We start from the raw sequence: 22042 nt of genomic DNA, 5'->3' as shown, positions 1-22042 counted from the left end.
ACTAAAGTGAATAACACTGAACAAGTCAAAAAGATAACCATAAAACATTCTAAAATTAAAGATAAATGGTTACCGCCTTGTATTTCGAATGCTCTGTAGTCCGAAGGCCCGATAGTCCGAAAAGTGGTAATATTGTAACGCGAATAAATGGTTATATTCAAGTATGAATGGTTTCCCATTACGTATATCACGTGTGTCACAAGTTTGAAAGTATTTATACATACGAAATAAAATGAAAATAAAATCCGAAAGAAAAAAATCTTTGTGCCAAAAAGCGCGAGGATCAGTAGTATAATACTTGACGTAGTGTCCTTTACAAGACGGCGCCATTTTGAATTGACTGGTCAGCGCAACTTTAGCGTTTTCTGAGAAAAGAAAAAACGAATATTGATATGAAGCAAAATAACCACATTTTCTACCATCTACCAAGAGCTATTGTTCCTTACTGTTAAATTGTTTTCGCGCCAAGACTTTATCTATGAATGGTTCTTTTGAAACATCTGACATTGAATCTTTTATAAGCTAATTACTGATTTTTAGAAATAAATTGAAAAAAATGAAATAAATATAAGTAGCAATTTCGAGTAGTGTTGGCTTAGAATTATATCTGTACACCATGTAGTGATATTTACCTATTTTCGGACTATCGGGCCTTCGGACTAGTGGGCCTTCGAACTAAAAGTCTTTCGCCATAGAAGGGTAATTTAAATGGTACCATTGCATCATCTGCAAATGAAGAAAAGTTCCGCATCGGGTACTCTATACAACTCCACACCCCCCGTAGTTTGTGTATTATGATGTATGTACATATATATATCGTTGAAAAATTGTGTCAAGTCCTCGTGATTTAAAGTATGATTCATTAGATTTGACGAAAGCCTTTGAACAGCCAGGGTAACTTATTACCCAAGTATAGTAGAACTGTCATCTGAAATATAAATGATAAAGGGCATTGTTAGGTCTAAACAAATCATTTCCGAAATTTTCAGTTGGTAATCATTTTTCATAAAACGTACGAAATTATATAAAAACTTGTTGCATCTTTTTCGGCATAGCCGTATACTTTTCTTTTGGCCCCGGATATGACGCGAAAGGTGGCGTTACTGGTCAAGATGAAGAATACAAAATACAGATATACAGTTAAAGACGAAACAAAATTAAGATTGAATGCAAGCTGAATAAGTGGATGTATCTATTCAAATGACACTTTAATAAAATAATATTCCTCGTATTTCTCGTGTAGACAGATTGTAAACACTTTACAAAAAAAACTTTATTTGTATCAAAAATACTAAGATTGCTTATTTTAATAATGGCGTTCATACAATCTAACCACACACCCAAACTCTGACCTCCACCCTCCTATCCACTTCATTCGTGAACGTACTATGAATCTGATAACATATATAACCTTTGTTGTCATTGACGTAGCGTCTAAGTATAAATATAGGTGTATATATATCTACCAGCTGATTTATAACAGTCGGTGGAGTTTTCAGAAAACATATTTCATCAGATGTATTTTTAGGTGTTCTAAAATACATGTAGGTACACGTTTATCAAGGCTGCATTTTACAGATTCCATGTAAAGATTACATTTTACATTTACAGATTAATACATTTTACATGTACAGATTACTACATTTTACATTTACAGATTAATACATTTTACATGTACATATTAATACATTTTACATGTACATATTAATACATTTTACATGTACATTACTACATTTTACATGTACATATTACTACATTTTACATGTACATATTACTACATTTTACATGTACAGATTAATACATTTTACATGTACATTACTACATTTTACATGTACATATTACTACATTTTACATGTACATATTAATACATTTTACATGTACAGATGAATACACTTTACATGTACAGATGAATACATTTTACAGGTACATATTAATACATTTTACATGTACATATTACTACATTTTACATGTACATATTACTACATTTTACATGTACATATTAATGCATTTTACATGTACAGATTACTACATTTTACATGTACAGATGAATACATTTTACATGTACATTACTACATTTTACATGTACATATTACTACATTTTACATGTACATATTAATACATTTTACATGTACAGATGAATACACTTTACATGTACAGATGAATACATTTTACATGTACATATTACTACATTTTACATGTACATATTACTACATTTTACATGTACATATTACTACATTTTACATGTACATATTAATGCATTTTACATGTACAGATTACTACATTTTACATGTACAGATGAATACATTTTACATGTACATTACTATATTTTACATGTACAGATTAATACATTTTACATGTACATTACTACATTTTACATGTACAGATGAATACATTTTACATGTACAGATTACTACATTTTAAATGTACAGATTAATACATTTTACATTTACAGATTAATACATTTTAATATGTTCTCTAAACAGATGACTATAACAAACTCACCATAATTTGTAAGTTAATCGTACATTTCAATTGATTGATTGTGAGTACTTATATTACAGACCAGAGGCCACATATCCCCCACCCGCTAAATAAACAAACAATCCCGTTCACATCAGGTCAATGAGCCATCGGGAGTCACCGTTGAAAGAACATCCTGAGAGATGTGGCTCACTAACCATCCAGCATCATCATGCTTTGGACTTCCCAAGGTTTCCCCCACCCTCCCCATCCCACACTCTAAGTAGACCTTTTTTAACAGAATGAACGAAATGACATTTTTTTTAATTTCACCTTTCATTCCCATTCTCCCTATGTTTACCATCAGAGTGTAGAGTCGTATACGTTTCATCAGATGTATTTTTAGACGTTCTCTGACGTAGGTACACTAATTTTATCTTCTATTAATACAATCGAGACTGTTGTATCATACATTTACGCTTACGGGGGAGGAGGGGGGGGGGGGGGGTACACGGTTCACGGGTGGGTTTTTTTTTTGGGGGGGGGGGGGGGGGGGCGGGTGGTGGTATTACCAATCTCGGACTCCCATTTCCATTGTCGGTAGATCTTATCCGTGCCTTGTAAACGACAACTCATTCTTCTCTGCCTTCTAATAAGAATATTGCAGAAACCAGAATTTACCTACTGTCGTATTTGGAATCTTTGATTTCTCTTACGTCTACACTTTCTTTTTGAGAGTAACAAAATGTTCTCTGATCCTGCATTGCCTCTTGTGTTTATAGTTGACCATTCGTCTCTGTTAGGGAAGACTTGTTTGGACATTCTCTCCTGCGAGGGAAGGTTTCTACGAAGTCTTCTGTGAGGGGGATTTCAATACTAGTAGTAAGCCCCCTTCTGTATCTGACACCCGTCCTCATAATCCTCATATGAGGCTGGTTGTTGGTGTCTCCCTGATACCGTCATCATGTGAGTTCGTCTGTTGGTGCCACCTTAACAACTGCACTTATATTGTATTCTCGTATCGTATGAGCCTGACTGTTGGTGTCTCCTTGACATCCGTCCTCGTATTGTATGAGCCCGGCTGTTGGTGTCTCCTTGACATCCGTCCTCGTATTGTATGAGCCCGACTGTTGGTGTCTCCTTGACATCCGTCCTCGTATTGTATGAGCCTGGCTGTTGGTGTCTCATTGACATCCGTCCTCGTATTGTATGAGCCTGACTGTTGGTGTCTCCTTGACATCCGTCCTCGTATTGTATGAGCCTGAATGTTGGTGTCTCCTTGACATCCATCCTCGTATTGTATGAGCCTGGCTGTTGGTATCTCATTGACATCCGTCCTCGTATTGTATGAGCCTGGCTGTTGGTGTCTCATTGACATCCGTCCTCGTATTGTATGAGCCTGACTGTTGGTGTCTCCTTGACATCCGTCCTCGTATTGTATGAGTCTGGCTGTTGGTATCTCCTTGACATCCGTCCTCGTATTGTATGAGCCTGACTGTTGGTGTCTCCTTGACATCCATCCTCGTATTGTATGAGTCTGGCTGTTGGTATCTCCTTGACATCCATCCTCGTATTGTATGAGTCTGGCTGTTGGTGTCTCCTTGACATCCGTCCTCTATTGTATGAGCCTGAATGTTGGTGTCTCCTTGACATCCGTCCTCGTATTGTATGAGCCCGACTGTTGGTGTCTCCTTGACATCCGTCCTCGTATTGTATGAGCCTGGCTGTAGGTGTCTCCTTGACATCCGTCCTCGTATTGTATGAGCCCGGCTGTTAGTATCTCCTTGACATCCGTCCTCGTATTGTATGAGCCTGACTGTTGGTGTCTCCTTGACATCCATCCTCGTATTGTATGAGCCTGGCTGTTGGTATCTCCTTGACATCCATCCTCGCATTGTATGAGCCCGGCTGTAGGTGTGGCCTTGACATCCGTCCTCGTATTGTATGAGCATGGCTGTTGGTGTCTCCTTGACATCCGTCCTCGTATTGTATGAGCCTGACTGTTGGTGTCTCCTTGGCATCCGTCATCATCATCATCATCATCATCGTCGTCGCCGCCGTCGTCGTCGTCGTCTATCACTTATTACCAGTTCAATAAGGTATGATGAATAGTAAACACCCTGATATCATTTGGACTTATTCTATTTCCTTGTGTGGATTGTGTTCGATGATTGTTGATATGCCTGATAGTCCGTCCTTACCACCCTATATAGGTATTATTTTCAGATTGTGATTTTACCCGGATTCGACCCAGAGTACACGGCGGATGTTGTTGATATGCCTGATAGTCCGTCCTTACCACCCTATATAGTTATTATTTTCAGATTGTGATTTTACCCGGATCCGACCCAGAGTACACGGCGGGTGTTGTTGATGAAGCAGAAGATGCTTACCCTCCCGAAACCTAAGGTCTTATTTTTCTGATATGTTTTGTACTTTTTAAGGTCTCCTTGCATTTAAGCATTGAGGTTGATTTTTTTTAATTTTCATTGGGGTATGAAAAGATTTTTTTTTGCAAACTGCGTAGCGGATTCTTACAAAGTTTGCAAAAAAAATCTTTTCATACCCCGATGAAAACAAAAAAAATCAACCTCAATGCTTATAATTAATTTCAGTTATTTATCTTTTTCTAATTCAAAACATGTTTTATGTACAATTTTACGGGTTTTATTTGGGATTCTTTTTCTCAAATCAATACGCAACGTCAATTGTCGTATTGTGACGTCACATTTTTTCGCGCCATTCTCGGAATTTCTTTCATTTAAACATTGAACGGCTTTCAGTTGGCATTCATAGTCAATATGAATGCCAACTGGACAGAGGCAATTTCCATGAAGCGCGTTACCGTTCAATGCTTATATTTACCATCTGCGATTTTTTATTTGTCGTGCGATTTTTTTTTTTGAAATTTTCAAATTCAAATTTCAGTTGGCAGTTCATAAGCTGGTGAACTCGCAACTGAATTGGTAGGGTTATATAGTGGCAGTGCCATACAATGGTAAATATAGAAGAATGAAAAGAATTTTTCGACCAATCACATTTGAGTATTTACCATGAAAACAAAGAAAAATTTATTATATATATATATTTGATCTTGTTTCCCCTCGTTTTGTCGATATTAGCTAGATCATTGTACGTATTCTGTGTTGTTGGGGTTTTTTTTTCATTAAAAAGACACCTTATTCAATGGAGACAGGGACTAGTCTAAATACATCGATAAGAGACGTATGAACTGATCTGTATAATGCTACCTAAGCTATTCCGTCGACCTCCAGACGACCAAGGTGCGATAATCGGCCTTGTAAGTTGTGTGATAACGATTTGTATGACAGTGGGCATTGAGGGTACATAATAAAACATTACTATATTTTGAATATTCGACTTGTTACATTAATATATGAAAACAAGAAATATTAAAAAAAAAAAAAAAAAAAAAAAGATAAACTGCATAGTTTTAATGCTGGTAGTTATAATGTAAAACTGCTGGTGAAATAAATCATCGAACTAATGCGTTTCAGCACGGATAACAAAATTATATCAATTTGAATCATTTTTGGTGATAATAAGACTGCATTTGAATCAGGAATATAATTTCATTAATGTGTCATTTGAAAAGATACATCCACTTATTCAGCTTGCATTCAATCTTAACTTTGTTTCGTTTTTAACTGCATATCAGCATTTTGCATCCTTCATCTTGACCAGTAACGCCACCTGTCGCGTCATATCCAGGGGCCAAAAGAATATTATACGGCTATGCCGAAAAATTACCTTATAGGTTCTCCGTCACTTGAGTCTTGATTGATAACGCGAAGTCATTTGCATCAAACAATGGAGTATATTGTTTGGTGTATATGTGTTGATTTTATCAAGATATATTGTACATAACAAATATTACAAAGCGCGGCATATCGGAATCTCTGCTGACCCCTTGTTATGATGTTGACTATCAATCTTGACCCCTTGTTATGATGTTGACTATCAATCTTGACCCCTTGTTATGATGATGACTATCAACCTTGACCCCTTGTTATGATGTTGACTATCAACCTTGACCCCTTGTTATGATGTTGACTATCAATCTTGACCCCTTGTTATGATGTTGACTATCAATCTTGACCCCTTGTTATGATGATGACTATCAACCTTGACCCCTTGTTATGATGTTGACTATCAACCTTGACCCCTTGTTATGATGTTGACTATCAACTTTGACCCCTTGTTATGGTGATGACTATCAACTTTGACCCCTTGTTATGATGTTGACTATCAACTTTGACCCCTTGTTATGATGTTGACTATCAACCTTGACCCCTTGTTATGATGATGACTATCAACCTTGACCCCTTGTTATGATGTTGACTATCAACTTTGACCCCTTGTTATGAAGTTGACTATCAATCTTGACCCCTTGTTATGATGTTGACTATCAACATTGACCCCTTGTTATGATGATGACTATCAACTTTGACCCCTTGTTATGATGATGACTATCAATCTTGACCCCTTGTTATGATGTTGACTATCAACATTGACCCCTTGTTATGATGTTGACTATCAACCTTGACCCCTTGTTATGATGTTGACTATCAACATTGACCCCTTGTTATGATGATGACTATCAACTTTGACCCCTTGTTATGATGTTGACTACCTAACTTGACCTCTTGTTATAATGTTGACTACCTAACTTGACCCCTTGTTATAATGTTGACTACCTAACTTGACCCCTTGTTATCGACGGACGAACAGAATAGATATCGCAGCAGCTTTTCTGGTTTAAATTTAATTGCGGGCGTCTGTGGTACATGTGAGTGCTAAAGATCGGTATTTGACATTTGGCTATTCACGATGTAATAAGACATTTACAAGCACTCAAACTACGAAATAGATTTCATTTTTGTCTCCCTTTTGACGCCATTGCTGAGTTAAGTCTGGGAGTTGGCGAACAACAGTTCGGCGTTGGAATTCTGTTTTTTTGCCGTGAGCTTTTTGACCTATGACTGAGGCAAACGAGGATTTGTTATTTAGTTATCTATCCTCTTCTTGACATTTAAGCTGAAGAGATAAAGGGTGTCAGTTTTAAGTTGTGTGCCGTGATACTCTCTCCATGTTATAGAATTTCATTAAGACGCCCTTTTAAAATGGCATGGAATATCCCATTGCCCCGAGGTAGTGTCTTCGTGACTGTCTTCGTGACTGTCTTCGCGTCTTCGTGACTGTCTTCGTGACTGTCTTCGTGACTGTCTTCGTGACTGTCTTCGTGACTGTCTTCGTGACTGTCTTCGTGACTGTCTTTGTGTCTTCGTGACTGTCTTTGTGTCTTCGTGACTGTCTTCGCGTCTTTGTGGACTGTCTTCGTGTCTTCGTGACTGTCTTTGTGACTGTCTTCGTGACTGTCTTTGTGTCTTCGTGACTGTCTTCGTGACTGTCTTTGTGTCTTCGTGACTGTCTTTGTGTCTTCGTGACTGTCTTTGTGTCTTCGTGACTGTCTTTGTGTCTTTGTGACTGTCTTCGTGTCTTCGTGACTGTCTTTGTGTCTTCGTGACTTCTTCGCGTGACTGTCTTCGTGACTGTCTTTGTGTCTTCGCGACTGTTTTCGTGACTGTCTTCGTGACTGTCTTTGTGTTTTCGTGACTGTCTTCGTGACTGTCTTTGCGTCTTCGTGACCGTCTTTGTGTCTTCGTGACTGTCTTTGTGTCTTCGTGTCTTCGTGACTGTCTTTGTGTCTTCGTGTCTTCGTGTCCTCGTAATTTCTTCGTGACTGTCTTCGTGACTGTCTTCGTGACTGTCTTCATGACTGTCTTTATGTCTTCGTGACTGTCTTCGTGACTGTCTTCGTGACTGTCTGTGTGACTGTCTTTGTGTCTTCGTGACTGTCTTTGTGTCTTCGTGACTGTCTTTGTGTCTTCGTGACTGTCTTCGCGACTGTCTTCGTGACTGTCTTCGTGACTGTCTTTGTGTCTTCGTGACTGTCTTTGTGTCTTCGTGACTGTCTTTGTGTATTCGCGACTGTCTTCGTGACTGTCTTTGTGTATTCGCGACTGTCTTCGTGACTGTCTTCTTGACTGTCTTTGTGTCTTCGTGACCTTGGCTGACTACAAACAACTTGAACAAGATCTCCACTGATGAAGAAAGTCCTGGCTTTTCGATATATATCAACCACTGCTCTGAACCATTATCGTCACCACGTGTTGTTGACGTGCATCAGTCGTCATTACGTGGCCTTCAGCACGTGTACTCTAATGATACCGTGTTCAACAGGGAGAGCAAGGTATTGATTACAAGGTGTCCTTTACAGAGGACAGATGTAAATGTAGATACGAATACATCAAAGCAACGAGAAAGGCGAGGACACTATCCGAACATGTGACACGTTAGTAACGAGAAAGGCGAGGACACTATCCGAACATGTGAAACGTTAGTAACGAGAAAGGCGAGGGCACTATCCGAACATGTGACACGTTAGTAACGAGAAAGGCGAGGGCACTATCCGAACATGTGACACGTTAGTAACGAGAAAGGCGAGGGCACTATCCGATCATGTGAAACGTTAGTAACGAGAAAGGCGAGGGCACTATCCGAACATGTGACACGTTAGTAACGAGAAAGGCGAGGGCACTATCCGAACATGTGAAACGTTAGTAACGAGAAAGGCGAGGACACTATCCGACCATGTGAAACGTTAGTAACGAGAAAGGCGAGGACACTATCCGACCATGTGAAACGTTAGTAACGAGAAAGGCGAGGGCACTATCCGAACATGTGACACGTTAGTAACGAGAAAGGCGAGGGCACTATCCGAACATGTGACACGTTAGTAACGAGATGTTGGTCGGGGACCCTGATTAATGGTGAAATTTAAAAACGAAGAAATATCTACAAATTTGTACAATACCAGTCATGTAATATACCAAAATGTTAGTCTGGACATGTAGTTTCTCAAAATCACCAATAATTTGCTATATATACAATTTCTTATGTAGAGTGACTTAGTGGGAAGATGTAGCAGGGGATGATTATTAGTCACACAAATTGTCAAACCCAACTGTTAACCATGCTGTCGTGCTCACAAGTGTCTATAACACACAACAGGTGCACTTCTTTGACCTGGTTGGACTTTATGTACGTAAAAACACTTATATTGTTTTGACTCTGAAAAGCAAATGGCGGCTGTGAATAATATTACACAAATAAGACATAAGGGAGGCAAGGGATTCATAAGCTTTAAACATATCACAGGATTTCCTATTTAGATGACACTAAGATGTCAGATAGCATAACTCGTGGCGTCGAGTGTAGCGGAATGGACTGGACTGACGCCGATGGCCAGGTTAAAAGTGTAAGGACTTATTATCCGTCGGCTCCCGTAAAACTTAAATGATGAAATATATCGCAAATTATAGAGAAAAGACAATGATTATAAAAAATGTCAAAATTTACCTATAAGTTAAGATTTACAAAATATATATCGTATTATGTAGTAAGTGTACCCACGTGTCTGTATAAAATGTATGTTCATATACAATATACTGATGTATTTAAATGTATACTGATAAATTAATGACACGATAGATTTTTACAATAATTAAAGTTCAGTCAATAACATAGGGAGTATAAGTGATGTACAAGTAATAACAGAAATAAACATATTAGTTTGAACTATGATAGCTAGTCGACACAGTAGACCAGAGAGCGATTGAAACATCCTGAAACCTTGGGGGCTCGTTAGGGCCAAATATCAATCTCGCGACGCGAGAATGCGAAAACGCGAAGGGAAAACGCACTTTCGCCGTCGCGTTTTCGCATTCTCGCGTTTTCGAGAGAATGTGAGATTTGATATTTGGCCCTAACGAGCCACCATATGAAACACAAAATTCCTTCGAGTATGTACCACACCCACTGTTCCCGGTAATTCCGAGCTCTAGTCTACCTGTAGTTTGGGATGCGGTCCACTGTGTCTCCATAGTACTAATTTAGAATGCCTAATAAATAAAGTCTGATAAAAATACAGAATATTTTTCGTTTTCAGAAAGCGTGACTGTCAGAACTTCGTTACATTTATGTCATTCACAAGTTTGTGTTTTAAGACATTTTATAGAATCAATAGGGATATTCTCACAAATAATGTTTCCACATTTTCTACGACATGAAAACATCTACACTGGGGCGACTGAATCCGATTTATACGTTTAAACTCGGCACTTAAGGAACTCCATTCAGAAAAAAAAACTTAGAACATCCCCCTCGCAAAGAAATTTTACATCTAAATATAGAAACAGTATCACATGATCGGGTTTAAACATCGAGATTATTCCAAAGTTTAATTGTATCGGGTATAGTTTATATTTCAAATAAAGTTAATCTTTTTCTTGGGATAATATAATTGTTTTCATTCCTCAAATTACAATTGCCAACACCCATATGTATTTGATTAGACACACTACCATGTAAATAGGAAGGGGCAAGGCTATTATGTATTTTGTAAAATAATGTAATTTTTCTGGAGCTCCCATCCAATCTCATAATATAAACTTTTCGACTAGTGAAAATAGGAAGACCAGCCACAACTGTGTCAGCCCCCTACCCTATTTCTCTCTCTCTCTGTGGTGTAGTTTTCTTTAGTAGAAAGTGTATAGATTACATTCTGAAAATAAGCATTATGGATCACAGAAATATATTGCCACTGTATAACCGTAAAGAAATCAGATGCCATTCATATCACCTATGAATGCCTTGGCCCGATTAGATTATGACATGTTATACTTTAACTCCGGCGGTGGATACTACTGACTCGCTACTCTGTGTGAAATATCCATGTTACCTGATTATTAGGGAGAAATGCATAGTTTAAATGCATGAATATATTCAAATTTGAGTGGAAGATGTGATATTATTCCTTGATCATGGCGATATCAAGCTATCGTTGGAACTGAGCGAAATTGATATACTCGACCGAATCCCTGATTATTGTAGATAGTAGGAGGGATATAATATACGTTTCATTTCTCGTTATTCTGAATCAGAAAAAAAGAATAAATAACACGGACTTGGCACTGAATAGGGTTTATGTGTCCAGCACCTATACAGCTGTCACTGTTAATATCACTCTAGTGGCCAAGGCCAAAGACCTTCATGGCTGACCGCACGTGATATGTGGCGTCCGGGCGTTTTGTATTTACGATCAATATGTTATAAACATGTTATAGGCATGTTTGTAACATTCTCACAACCAACTACTTTAGCAGGATTATATGTGCCCTGAAATAGTGGCATGAACTATGAGCACTGAACTTTTAATTAAAGAGGCATTCAAACGAGAGAATGAAATAAACCAACCTCACTGTTGACCCTGAAAAAGCCATGGAGAAAAAAATCGTTTTAATTGCAAAATGTAATATAAATATAAATTGGAAACAGAGTGAACGGTTTTTTTTAAATAATAAACATTGTCTTTGGTGTGACGTCACAAAATCATGACGCCAAACGCATTGTCTTAATTATGACGTCACACTGATATTTTACACATAATGGGGTCACAATTACAAGGTGAAGTGATATTAAACAGCATGTCATTATTTATGTAAAACTTAATTTGGGTTTTTAAAGAAGTTCCAATGACCTTGAGCACATTTTCTGATAGTTATGTGTAACGTCGATTGTAACTTTGATATCAGGCATTCATTCATTCAGGGTCAAGCCCATGTGCGCGAAATTCCTGTTAAATTCATGTCGGTGTATTTGTATTTATGAATTACATATATGATTTAATATCAATTTTCCATCAAAATTGTATCAAATTTTAGGTTGATGACTAAATTATGATTTTGATATATTTTGTTACTAGATTGCCTTATATTTCACTACACAGTCAGTATAGCTGGGTTTAGATAAAACAACGCCATCGTTTGTTACAGAATTGGTGGTGAAGTTCGTTCCATACTCGTCATAGTCTCAGCTGCTGAGGTCAGGCGAATGTTTGTTTGTCACGGCATATAGTTCCACAAGATAATGCTCTCATTTATATCCATTATTTATCTCCCTTTATTAACCAGGATCACGCATTATTTCTCTGTATAAAATTACACCTCGCTCAGATATAGCCTGCAATTTTCATTTTTTATCTAGACAACACGTCGATTTACGAATCCTAGCACGTGAATAAGTACGGGATTTTCAAGGAAATGCAGCGCCTCTTACACTGCATATTTAAATCCCCGAGGCAACTCATTAATTTTTAATGCATTCTTAGATTGTTAATGGGTTGTTTTGTCACTCATTTGCATTGACGCATTCATTATGAATTTTAATGGAGAATTCAGTAACACGGTTGGAAATGTATTGTTAGTTTGACAAAAACTTCTTTGTTATTATTTTTGTTACATTTATAGGTACATGTCAAGTTGTCGATGCTTTGTTTGTGGGTATTTTTTTCCGGTCATTTCGAACATATCCTTATCAATGTTTTCATCACTGATAAATCGATTGATTGTAACTTATTAAAATATTTGATTTCATCTTAGGTATGTGTGTGGTTACGGCGTGTTGCCTTGTTAGCTAAAGAACATCGGATGTAAATATTTGATGTCCGGATGACACACCGATAGACAACGACGGGAATCAGAATAGCGGCTCTCCATAATAAAATGCAGTATATTACTGTGGGTTAGTTTTTTTTATAACTTAAGGGTTGATGATTTAAATGTTTTTTGTAAGAGAAGGCATTGAAATAAAATGGCAGTGTCATTATGTGTACAATAGACAGTTTGGAATATCGACGATCCCAATCCGACAGCTGCACCGTTTATATCTATAGATCTTCTCATCATCACAATAACCACGGTGAATATTTCTACTACATCAAATGTACCTAACTATAAAACTGTACTTCTACCAGACTAGCGACGTGAAGGTGGATGTCTGGTGTAGCCTGAGTATCCCCCGACCCTGCTGCTGCCAGACCAGCATCTTGATAACAGAATACAGTCCTACCTCAGACGTGGGGACAGTAAAATGTCTGGTCCCTGACCACCAGTGGAGACGTGACGAATGTTGGATGTCCGAAAATTCTACCAGACGTGACGACGGACGTCTGGTATAGTCCCGAGTATCCCCTGACCCTATCACCAGACTGGAAACCTGACCAAAGTAGACGTCCGAAAATCATCTGGTCCGACTATCTTACACAAAACTGACAATCTTGATTTACCTGTTGGAAAGTTCGATTTTAAAGAGAATAATTTATTACCAGATCTTTTTGATGAAAAAATATCATTGTGTATAATTACGGACTATCTGGGAGCGGAAAATCCCCCACGACACCCACCATCATAGATAATTAACATATCAATCATCAATATCAATACTAACATGAGGTCTATCACTCGTTCAACACTCTCATACAAAAATCATGCTCGGTCGACAGCTATGTATAATGTAGCTATAATTTCCCCCGTGTGGTGAGTGGCGTTACACGCGAGGAGACCGGGTATCCTCAAGTCGAGACTCAGCGGTCTAGTGTTGACAAAACTTGATAGATAAATTGTGTTTCATGATAAAGTATCCATATTGAAGATTGGTCGTTGATCATATCAGCTAGCCTTGATGTATTGCTGCGTATGTGTTAAATATCCTCGGGGAATGATTGAACTGTCTGTACATAATGTAGTACAAGTGTTCCCCCCACTCGGGACCATGTTTCCAAGAACAAACATATTTCTTATTTCAAATTAGTTAGACGGAAAAGCATTGCAATATTTTCACCTGTCTCCATTTGGACGGTTCTCCAACTGTTTCACGGGTGTCCATTTGGACGGTTAACCAACTGTTTCTTGGGTGTCCATTTGGACGGTTAACCAATTGTTTCACGGGTGTCCATTTGGACGGTTAACTAATTGTTTCTTGGGTGTCCATTTGGACGGTTAACCAACTGTTTCTTGGGTGTCTATTTGGACGGTTATCCAACTGTTTCACGGGTGTCGAGTTGGATGGTTAACCAACTGTTTCACGGGTGTGTAAGATAGTTGTTAACCGTCGGTTAACAGGAGATGGAGCGATTTTACTTTGTGACGAAGGGATGATTATCCTTCAACTTAATTACCTACTTGAAGTATACATGACATACACAACCAATATCATACAAGTATTTTCGCTCACATTACTTTGATATATATATTTCCAGGAATCAGGAACTGTTTTCACATTCGGAAAACAAGAAAACGGAAACACCCGAGTATGGTTTCCGATTGCCACCCCATTTTGCTCTCCCTGTTGGCCTTGCGACACTTTATAGTGACTGTCGAGCCAGTCTTCAGACTAACACTACCCACTGGTTCGCGAACGGATGAAGTGAACTATACAAACCTTTGTATTGCGTCAATAGAGTATAAACCAATAGGGTTTACACTAGGTCATCTTAAGGCAGACTAATGAAATCATATATCATACATTGATATCTATATCAGAAAAAGATTTTTTTAAATATTGAAATTTGCAGTCATATGTCATATTACTTTCCGTGACATCATAAAACTATGCAAATTGATATAGTCGTACAAAATTTAACTGTTGAAATACAGATTAAAGGAGACAACAGACCAATATTAACACGTATTAAATTACGTTGAAAATGCATTAGTCAGATTAAATGAAAGAAATGTAAATCAATTTTTAATGACTATATGTAGCCGCGCTTCACTTCTGTGCACAGGTGGGCTTTTATTTCAATAAAGAACAATTGGTGAACGAATTGATCAAGGGGAGATGGCAAGGTAATGAAATTAAATTGGGTCTAATGTGAAATTATTTATTAATAACTTTCCTCGGGGAATTCATTGTACGCATAAAACACGGGCTAAGAATTGATCTCGAAAAATGAAAACAAAAATGCATTTCCAATGTACACATATAATGTGCGGTACATAGGACTGATGACGAAAATCTCCCTAATGTTGTACTTCAGGCCAACGTTGTCTAGGGATCTGACGGCAAAAATGTACCAATGTGTACTATAAACCAGCGCTCTCTAGTGATCTGACGGCAAAAATGTACATTGTACCAATGTGTACTAAAAACCAGCTTCTCTAGGGATCTGACGTCAAAAATGTACATTGTACCAATGTGTACTACAAACCAGCGCTCTCTAGGGATCTGACGGCAAAAATGTACATTGTACCAATGTGTACTACAAACCAGCGCTCTCTAGGGATCTGACGTCAAAAATGTACCAATGTGTACTACAAACCAGCGCTCTCTAGAGATCTGACGGTAAAAATGTACCAATGTGTACTACAAACCAGCGCTCTCTAGGGATCTGACGGCAAAAATGTACCAATGTGTACTACAAACCAGCGCTCTCTAGAGATCTGACGGTAAAAATGTACCAATGTGTACTACAAACCAGCGCTCTCTAGGGATCTGACGTCAAAAATGTACATTGTACCAATGTGTACTATAAACCAGCGCTCTCTAGGGATCTGACGGCAAAAATGTACATTGTACCAATGTGTACTACAAACCAGCGCTCTCTAGGGATCTGACGTCAAAAATGTACCAATGTGTACTACAAACCAGCGCTCTCTAGAGATCTGACGGTAAAAATGTACATTGTACCAATATGTACTATAAACCAGCGCTCTCTAGGGATCTGACGGCAAAAATACGCCAATGTGTACTACAAACCAGCGCTCTCTAGGGATCTGACGGCAAAAATACGCCAATGTGTACTACAAACCAGCGCTCTCTAGGAATCTGATGGTAAAAATGTACCAATGTGTACTACAAACCAGCGCTCTCTAGGGATCTGATGGTAAAAATGTACCAATATGTACTACAAACCAGCGTTCTCTAGGGATCTGATGGTAAAAATGTACCAATGTGTACTACAAACCAGCGCTCTCTAGGGATCTGACGGCAAAAATACGCCAATGTGTACTACAAACCAGCGCTCTCTAGGGATCTGACGGCAAAAATACGCCAATGTGTACTACAAACCAGCGCTCTCTAGGGATCTGACGGCAAAAATACGCCAATGTGTACTACAAACCAGCGCTCTCTAGGGATCTGACGGCAAAAATACGCCAATGTGTACTACAAACCAGCGCTCTCTAGGGATCTGACGGCAAAAATACGCCAATGTGTACTACAGGCCAGCGTTCTCTAGGGATCTGACGTCAAAAATGTACCAATGTGTACTACAAACGGGCGCTCTCTAGGGATCTGATGGTAAAAATGTGCCAATGTGTACTACAAACCAGCGCTCTCTAGGGATCTGATGGTAAAAATGTGCCAATGTGTACTACAAACCAGCGCTTTCTAGAGACCTTAAGACGAAAATGTCCCAGTCTGGTTGTACAAATCAGAGTTCCATAGAGAACTGAAGAGGAATATGCCCCAGTATGGTTCAACAAACCAACGTTCTATAGACAACTGAAGACGAAGCTGTCCTGGTATGGTTGAACAAACCAGCGTTCTATAGACACCTGAAGACGAAGCTGTCCCAGTTCTACAAACCAGCGTTCTATAGACACCTGAAGACGAAGCTGTCCCGGTATGGTTCTACAAACCAGCGTTCTATAGACACCTGAAGACGAAGCTGTCCCAGTTCTACAAACCAGCGTTCTATAGACACCTGAAGACGAAGCTGTCCTGGTATGGTTCTACAAACCAGCGTTCTATAGACAACTGAAGACGAAGCTATCCCCGGTATGGTTCTACAAACAAGCGTTCTATAGACAACTGAAGACGAAGCTGTCCTGGTATGGTTCTACAAACAAGCGTTCGATAGACAACTGAAGACGAAGCTGTCCTGGTATGGTTCAACAAACCAGCGTTCTATAGACACCTGAAGACGAAGCTGTCCTGGTATGGTTCTACAAACAAGCGTTCGATAGACAACTGAAGACGAAGCTGTCCTGGTATGGTTCAACAAACCAGCGTTCTATAGACAACTGAAGACGAAGCTGTCCTGGTATGGTTCTACAAACCAGCGTTCTATAGACACCTGAAGACGAAGCTATCACGGTATGGTTCAACAAACCAGCGTTCTATAGACACCTGAAGACGAAGCTATCACTGTATGGTTCTACAAATAAGCGTTCTATAGACACCTGAAGACAAAGCTGTCCCGGTAAGGTTCAACAAACCAGCGTTCTATAGACAACTGAAGACGAAGCTGTCCTCAGCGTTGTTATATCAGCCAATTTATTGTTAAATTCTGCTGTATCCGGCTAGGTGAACTATTCTAGAAGATATGAAAGCAACATTAGTAATGACTGAATTATGATTGTGAAGGAGGGAAGTGTTTACCTGCTTAAGGAGACATGCTGCGAGGAAACTTATAGATACACAAGGACATTGAATGAGAGTTCACCAACTCTGGCAAAGATTAAGTATACAATTTTGAAATACAGTATGTACATTGTTCATTTCCCTTTGTTGAATTGTACGAGTTTATTTTCGCGGTATTGCAGTTACTTCGATCTGTCTTGTCAGCTCAGCACAAAAAAACACGACAGAATCAACTGATGGGACTGCTAAATACGAATTGTCATATGTCGTCGAGGTAAGAATCTCGCACCCCAGAACAACATAGATCAATCGTACTACTCACAGGCCTGGCTAGACAGACAATCCGTATCAAAGAGATATATATCATTTGTGGGACGCCTGTGAATGTTAAAGCTGATTATTTACTCATTGCTTCACACAAGATAGCTCGGTAGGTATCACAAAGTTTGTCTGTAATATTGACATTGTTGATAGAGGCTCGATAGGACATAATCGATGACGTCTGTCCTGTACGCTAATACTAGTGACGTCATTTCCATAGCAATAGCCTCGATACATACACACCCTCATACTTCGGGCTAATTAGCCGTCCGGAATCTCTTTGAGATTGTCTTTGTGTGCCTATTGTATACATACTCCCTCCTTCTCCCGACGGTTTCTCTCTCCCGGCAGTGAATCTATGTACAGACGTATCAATAATATACTGCACGGCGCGACTCCCTACAATTAGATCGGCTGTACCGATTGTGCCGTTCAGTCTGACGTCATGATACACTTCCTCTTTAGACTTACACTGAAGTTACCCTTTGAACTGGAAACGTAGACACGCGATCCTTACATATTGATGTCTATATCTCCCTTCTTAAAAGGGCATCTAGAGACTGACCAAAGATCTCCACACAACATACGAACACACGTTAACTGGGTCAGAGGTGGTGTTAGTAAATTAATTACAGAATGAAGTCAAATAAAAAGTTCTTACAGTGTAACGGGTTCGTTTGTGAAGGTCCACAACCTATTGCTATGCCTTAGGGCTATACCTCCTCGATACTCCAGGGGTTGCGTTCACTTTCTCTCTCCGCACTCCTGGAATATGTCATTGCAAATCCAAGACTTAGTCAGCGTCATCTGGTGGATCCACAAAAAGACTTTTGTCTAGTCCATGCTTATATCAAACGAATCCTGATATGGCTACACCTTTAAGTCGGCTAGCTTTGAACTTGGTTGTGGATCCTCTGGAATCATCAAAAGAAATGTACAGCGATTGTTCAGGTTTCTTTACTGACACCAATAGCTAGTTGAAGGAATGCTCGAATGGTCACATTCGCTTTCGCTTTCTGCATCACTGGAATACACAATGGTAAGCTTGTGGATAAAACAACAAGACTAATTTGATCCTTTGATGTACACAAAAGAATGTCCAGGTAATTATACCATCAAATCGACCGGCTTTGACCGTGTTGGTCGCTCCTATGTAATGTCAGGGTCTTTGTCTTGACACCAGTCAAATAGCCAGTAGAGTGCCTTCGATTTGCCAAGGGGGGTGGGGGTAGATGGTGCAGATTTTGCATAAATGGTGACTCTGGCTGTTAGAGGGGTGGGGATGTGGGGGAAATGTAGCAAACTCTTCAAAATCCTTCTGTAGAAATAAGGTGACATGGTCTTTACCGTACTCATTGAAATATCTAGGTGAACGATGCAGACCCAATGGGCCTCTTTTTGATGAAGACGAAAGTTTATAATGATTTGAGGTTAAAGCCAATGAAATAATATCAGTTATTTCAGCACTGTCAAAGGATTCTGCTAGTGTGGTATATGTATCAATGTTTGGACCCTGGAAAGTCAATGAAACTATTATTCCAAAACCAGGTAAATTTCTTGAAAAGCGAATTGCAGACGGGCTCAGTGAAAAGACCATCGTAGTATATATATACTGTTCATTATGTAAAGGATTATCAAATGGTGTCTTCAGAAGTGGAATATATTTCTTGAGCGTGGCAAAGATACCAAATCATTAGCCACACAAGTTACTAAAGATATTCTGTTTAATAGTTTTTATTACGTGTACCTGCAACAAACAAAAAACATCCCCCCCTCCTACAAAAACAAATAACAAACACAATAATAATAACAAATAAAAAAGGAGAAAAAAAACACACACAAAAACAACAATGGCGTTACTATTGCAGCGGTGAATACCCTATCTATATTTTATTGGTTCATGTGTAATATAATGCTTATATAAACAAATCAATTTAATCACGTTTAATGAGGTAGTTATCAGTTTCTTTAGTAGATTAACGTTTGTTAATTGACGTTTGTATGACGTCCTTTCTGGGCGTTGTTGTTGATCGAAAGTGAAAATCTGCCAGGAGAAACAAAATCTGCAATTTTCACAATTTTCAGAAACGTGCAAAATCACAAAGTTTAAATTGTTTTTAAAGGTTCAATCAACGTGATAGTTAGTTACGTCGTAAAATGCACCAAAGCCGAAATTAAACAGTTTACTGAAGAACTTTTACGCGTTCCTTAGCCTAATAAAATATTCAGGTAACAAAACAGTTGTTTCATGCCTTATCAGTAAACATTCAAAACGTCTTCTGTTACGAGATGGATACAATGTTGTATAACGATACAATGAAAACTGAACGGATGGTAGATCGAAACGGTACAAGGAAAAATGAACGGATGGACAGATCGTAAGAATATAAACAGTACAGGGAAAAATGAACGGATGGACAGATCGTAAGAATATAAACAGTACAACCTTGTTCGTATTGTTTCAGAAAAGATATTTTGCTTTCAAAAAATCCTTTTTCATATGTTATCAAGATGAAATACTGTATGATCTCACAGGAACTCTTGTTTCAGTCTTCAAGGAATGGTAAAGACAATTTAGCTTGTTCATTATGAAACACTGAGAGTGTTATCTTTCGTTAATAACAACATACAGGTGCTGTCTAATTCATCACATCTTCTCTATACAGAGTCGTTTGACCTCCCTTGGCTTTTGATGAAAATGTGTATTTTGAAGTTTATTTATAGTATTTTTGAAGGAGTTCAAGTTAAAAATGCATACTAGTATGTGATTATCACCAAATTCAAATTCAGACGAGAATAACTCGATATGAGGTCATTTAGAACTGTTATTGGTAAAACCTACTTATTTATGTTTATTGGTTTTAACGAGCACATGATCATTCGTATCTCGTTAATACTTGATATCCGTATCTTATGTTTTGCTCGCCGAGGTAAACACGTGGAACTCGACACTTAACATGCTGTTGACGTTTTAATAGTCATATGAATGTTTGTGGGATTGTTTGCGAGATTCGGTGATATTGATGACAAGAATTACATGCAGTGACTGAAAATCACGTGTTTATTTGTTTGAACGTTGGTTAATGTAGACCAACATCCAGGGAAAATTTATGTTTATTTTTATGAATTGCACTGATAGTTTAATGACATCGATGGACAATATGTATTGACTCTTGGCATTGATCTACTGACTTGTTTTATTCGAAAAAAATGATGAAGTAAGCTCTGAGTCCAGCACGAGTTGTCTCCAAACATCAGCAATCATACGAGCATATTACAGCTGATTTTAGATTGTCTAGCTCACTGAAATTAGTGTTACGGTATAACTTCAATAATCTGAGCATTACAGGCGTGCCTATCTTTATTGAGCGGAAACCACGACATACCAACCATTGATTTCAGCCACCGTCCAGAAATTGTTCGAGTACCGCCTTACTGTTACGAAGAACACAAAAGAAACTTTTGAAGCATGAGAGAACTGACGAAATGTGGCATCACAGTGCTAAGATCTCAAAAAAGTATGCTCTAACCATAATCTAATTTATCATTACACGGTCAAACAGTCAAAGACGAGGTCGATGGCCGAATCCTAATTAGCAAGTCCAGTTACAAGCCTGTTGCTATGGTGCGGCTATAAGGCTGCTAAGCGACACCGTTATCTGTTGCCGCCTGTTTCGGATAATACTTTATATGAATGGAACTGGCAGCTGATCGAACAGCAACCGACATCCCGTGACGTCATCGCAGTATATTTCCCTGTCTGTTTACATCTTGCCCGAGCGCACGCGTTTCCGTGTATGTGTGTTTGATACGGATATACACAGAAATGGGTCAATATCTACTTTTTGGATTGTTATAAATAGAACTGCTGCTACAGAACATCTATCTATATATCTTTGTAAGCAGTGTTTCTATTGGTCAGGAATTTTTATATCAAATATTTCTATTGGTTACCGATTTTTGATGCACTTTG

General features: G+C 38.6%; 1 protein-coding gene across 1 annotated transcript in view; it reads right to left on the bottom strand.

Annotated features, from left to right (window-relative positions):
* Nucleotides 1-7586: 7586 nt before the first annotated feature.
* Nucleotides 7587-22042, bottom strand: part of LOC117338954 (putative uncharacterized protein DDB_G0281733) — a 57669-nt gene continuing 43213 nt past the window's right edge. Inside the window, exon 2 of the mRNA XM_033900319.1 lies at nucleotides 7587-8558. Within this exon, the coding sequence (XP_033756210.1) occupies nucleotides 7587-8558 (972 nt within the window). The remainder of the gene's footprint in view (nucleotides 8559-22042) is intronic.

The sequence above is a fragment of the Pecten maximus genome, chromosome 12 (genome assembly GCF_902652985.1).
Source record: "Pecten maximus chromosome 12, xPecMax1.1, whole genome shotgun sequence".
Classification (NCBI taxonomy): domain Eukaryota; kingdom Metazoa; phylum Mollusca; class Bivalvia; order Pectinida; family Pectinidae; genus Pecten; species Pecten maximus.
The sequence above is the reverse complement of the archived record's forward strand: the minus strand, read 5'-3'. Positions and strand labels throughout refer to the sequence as shown.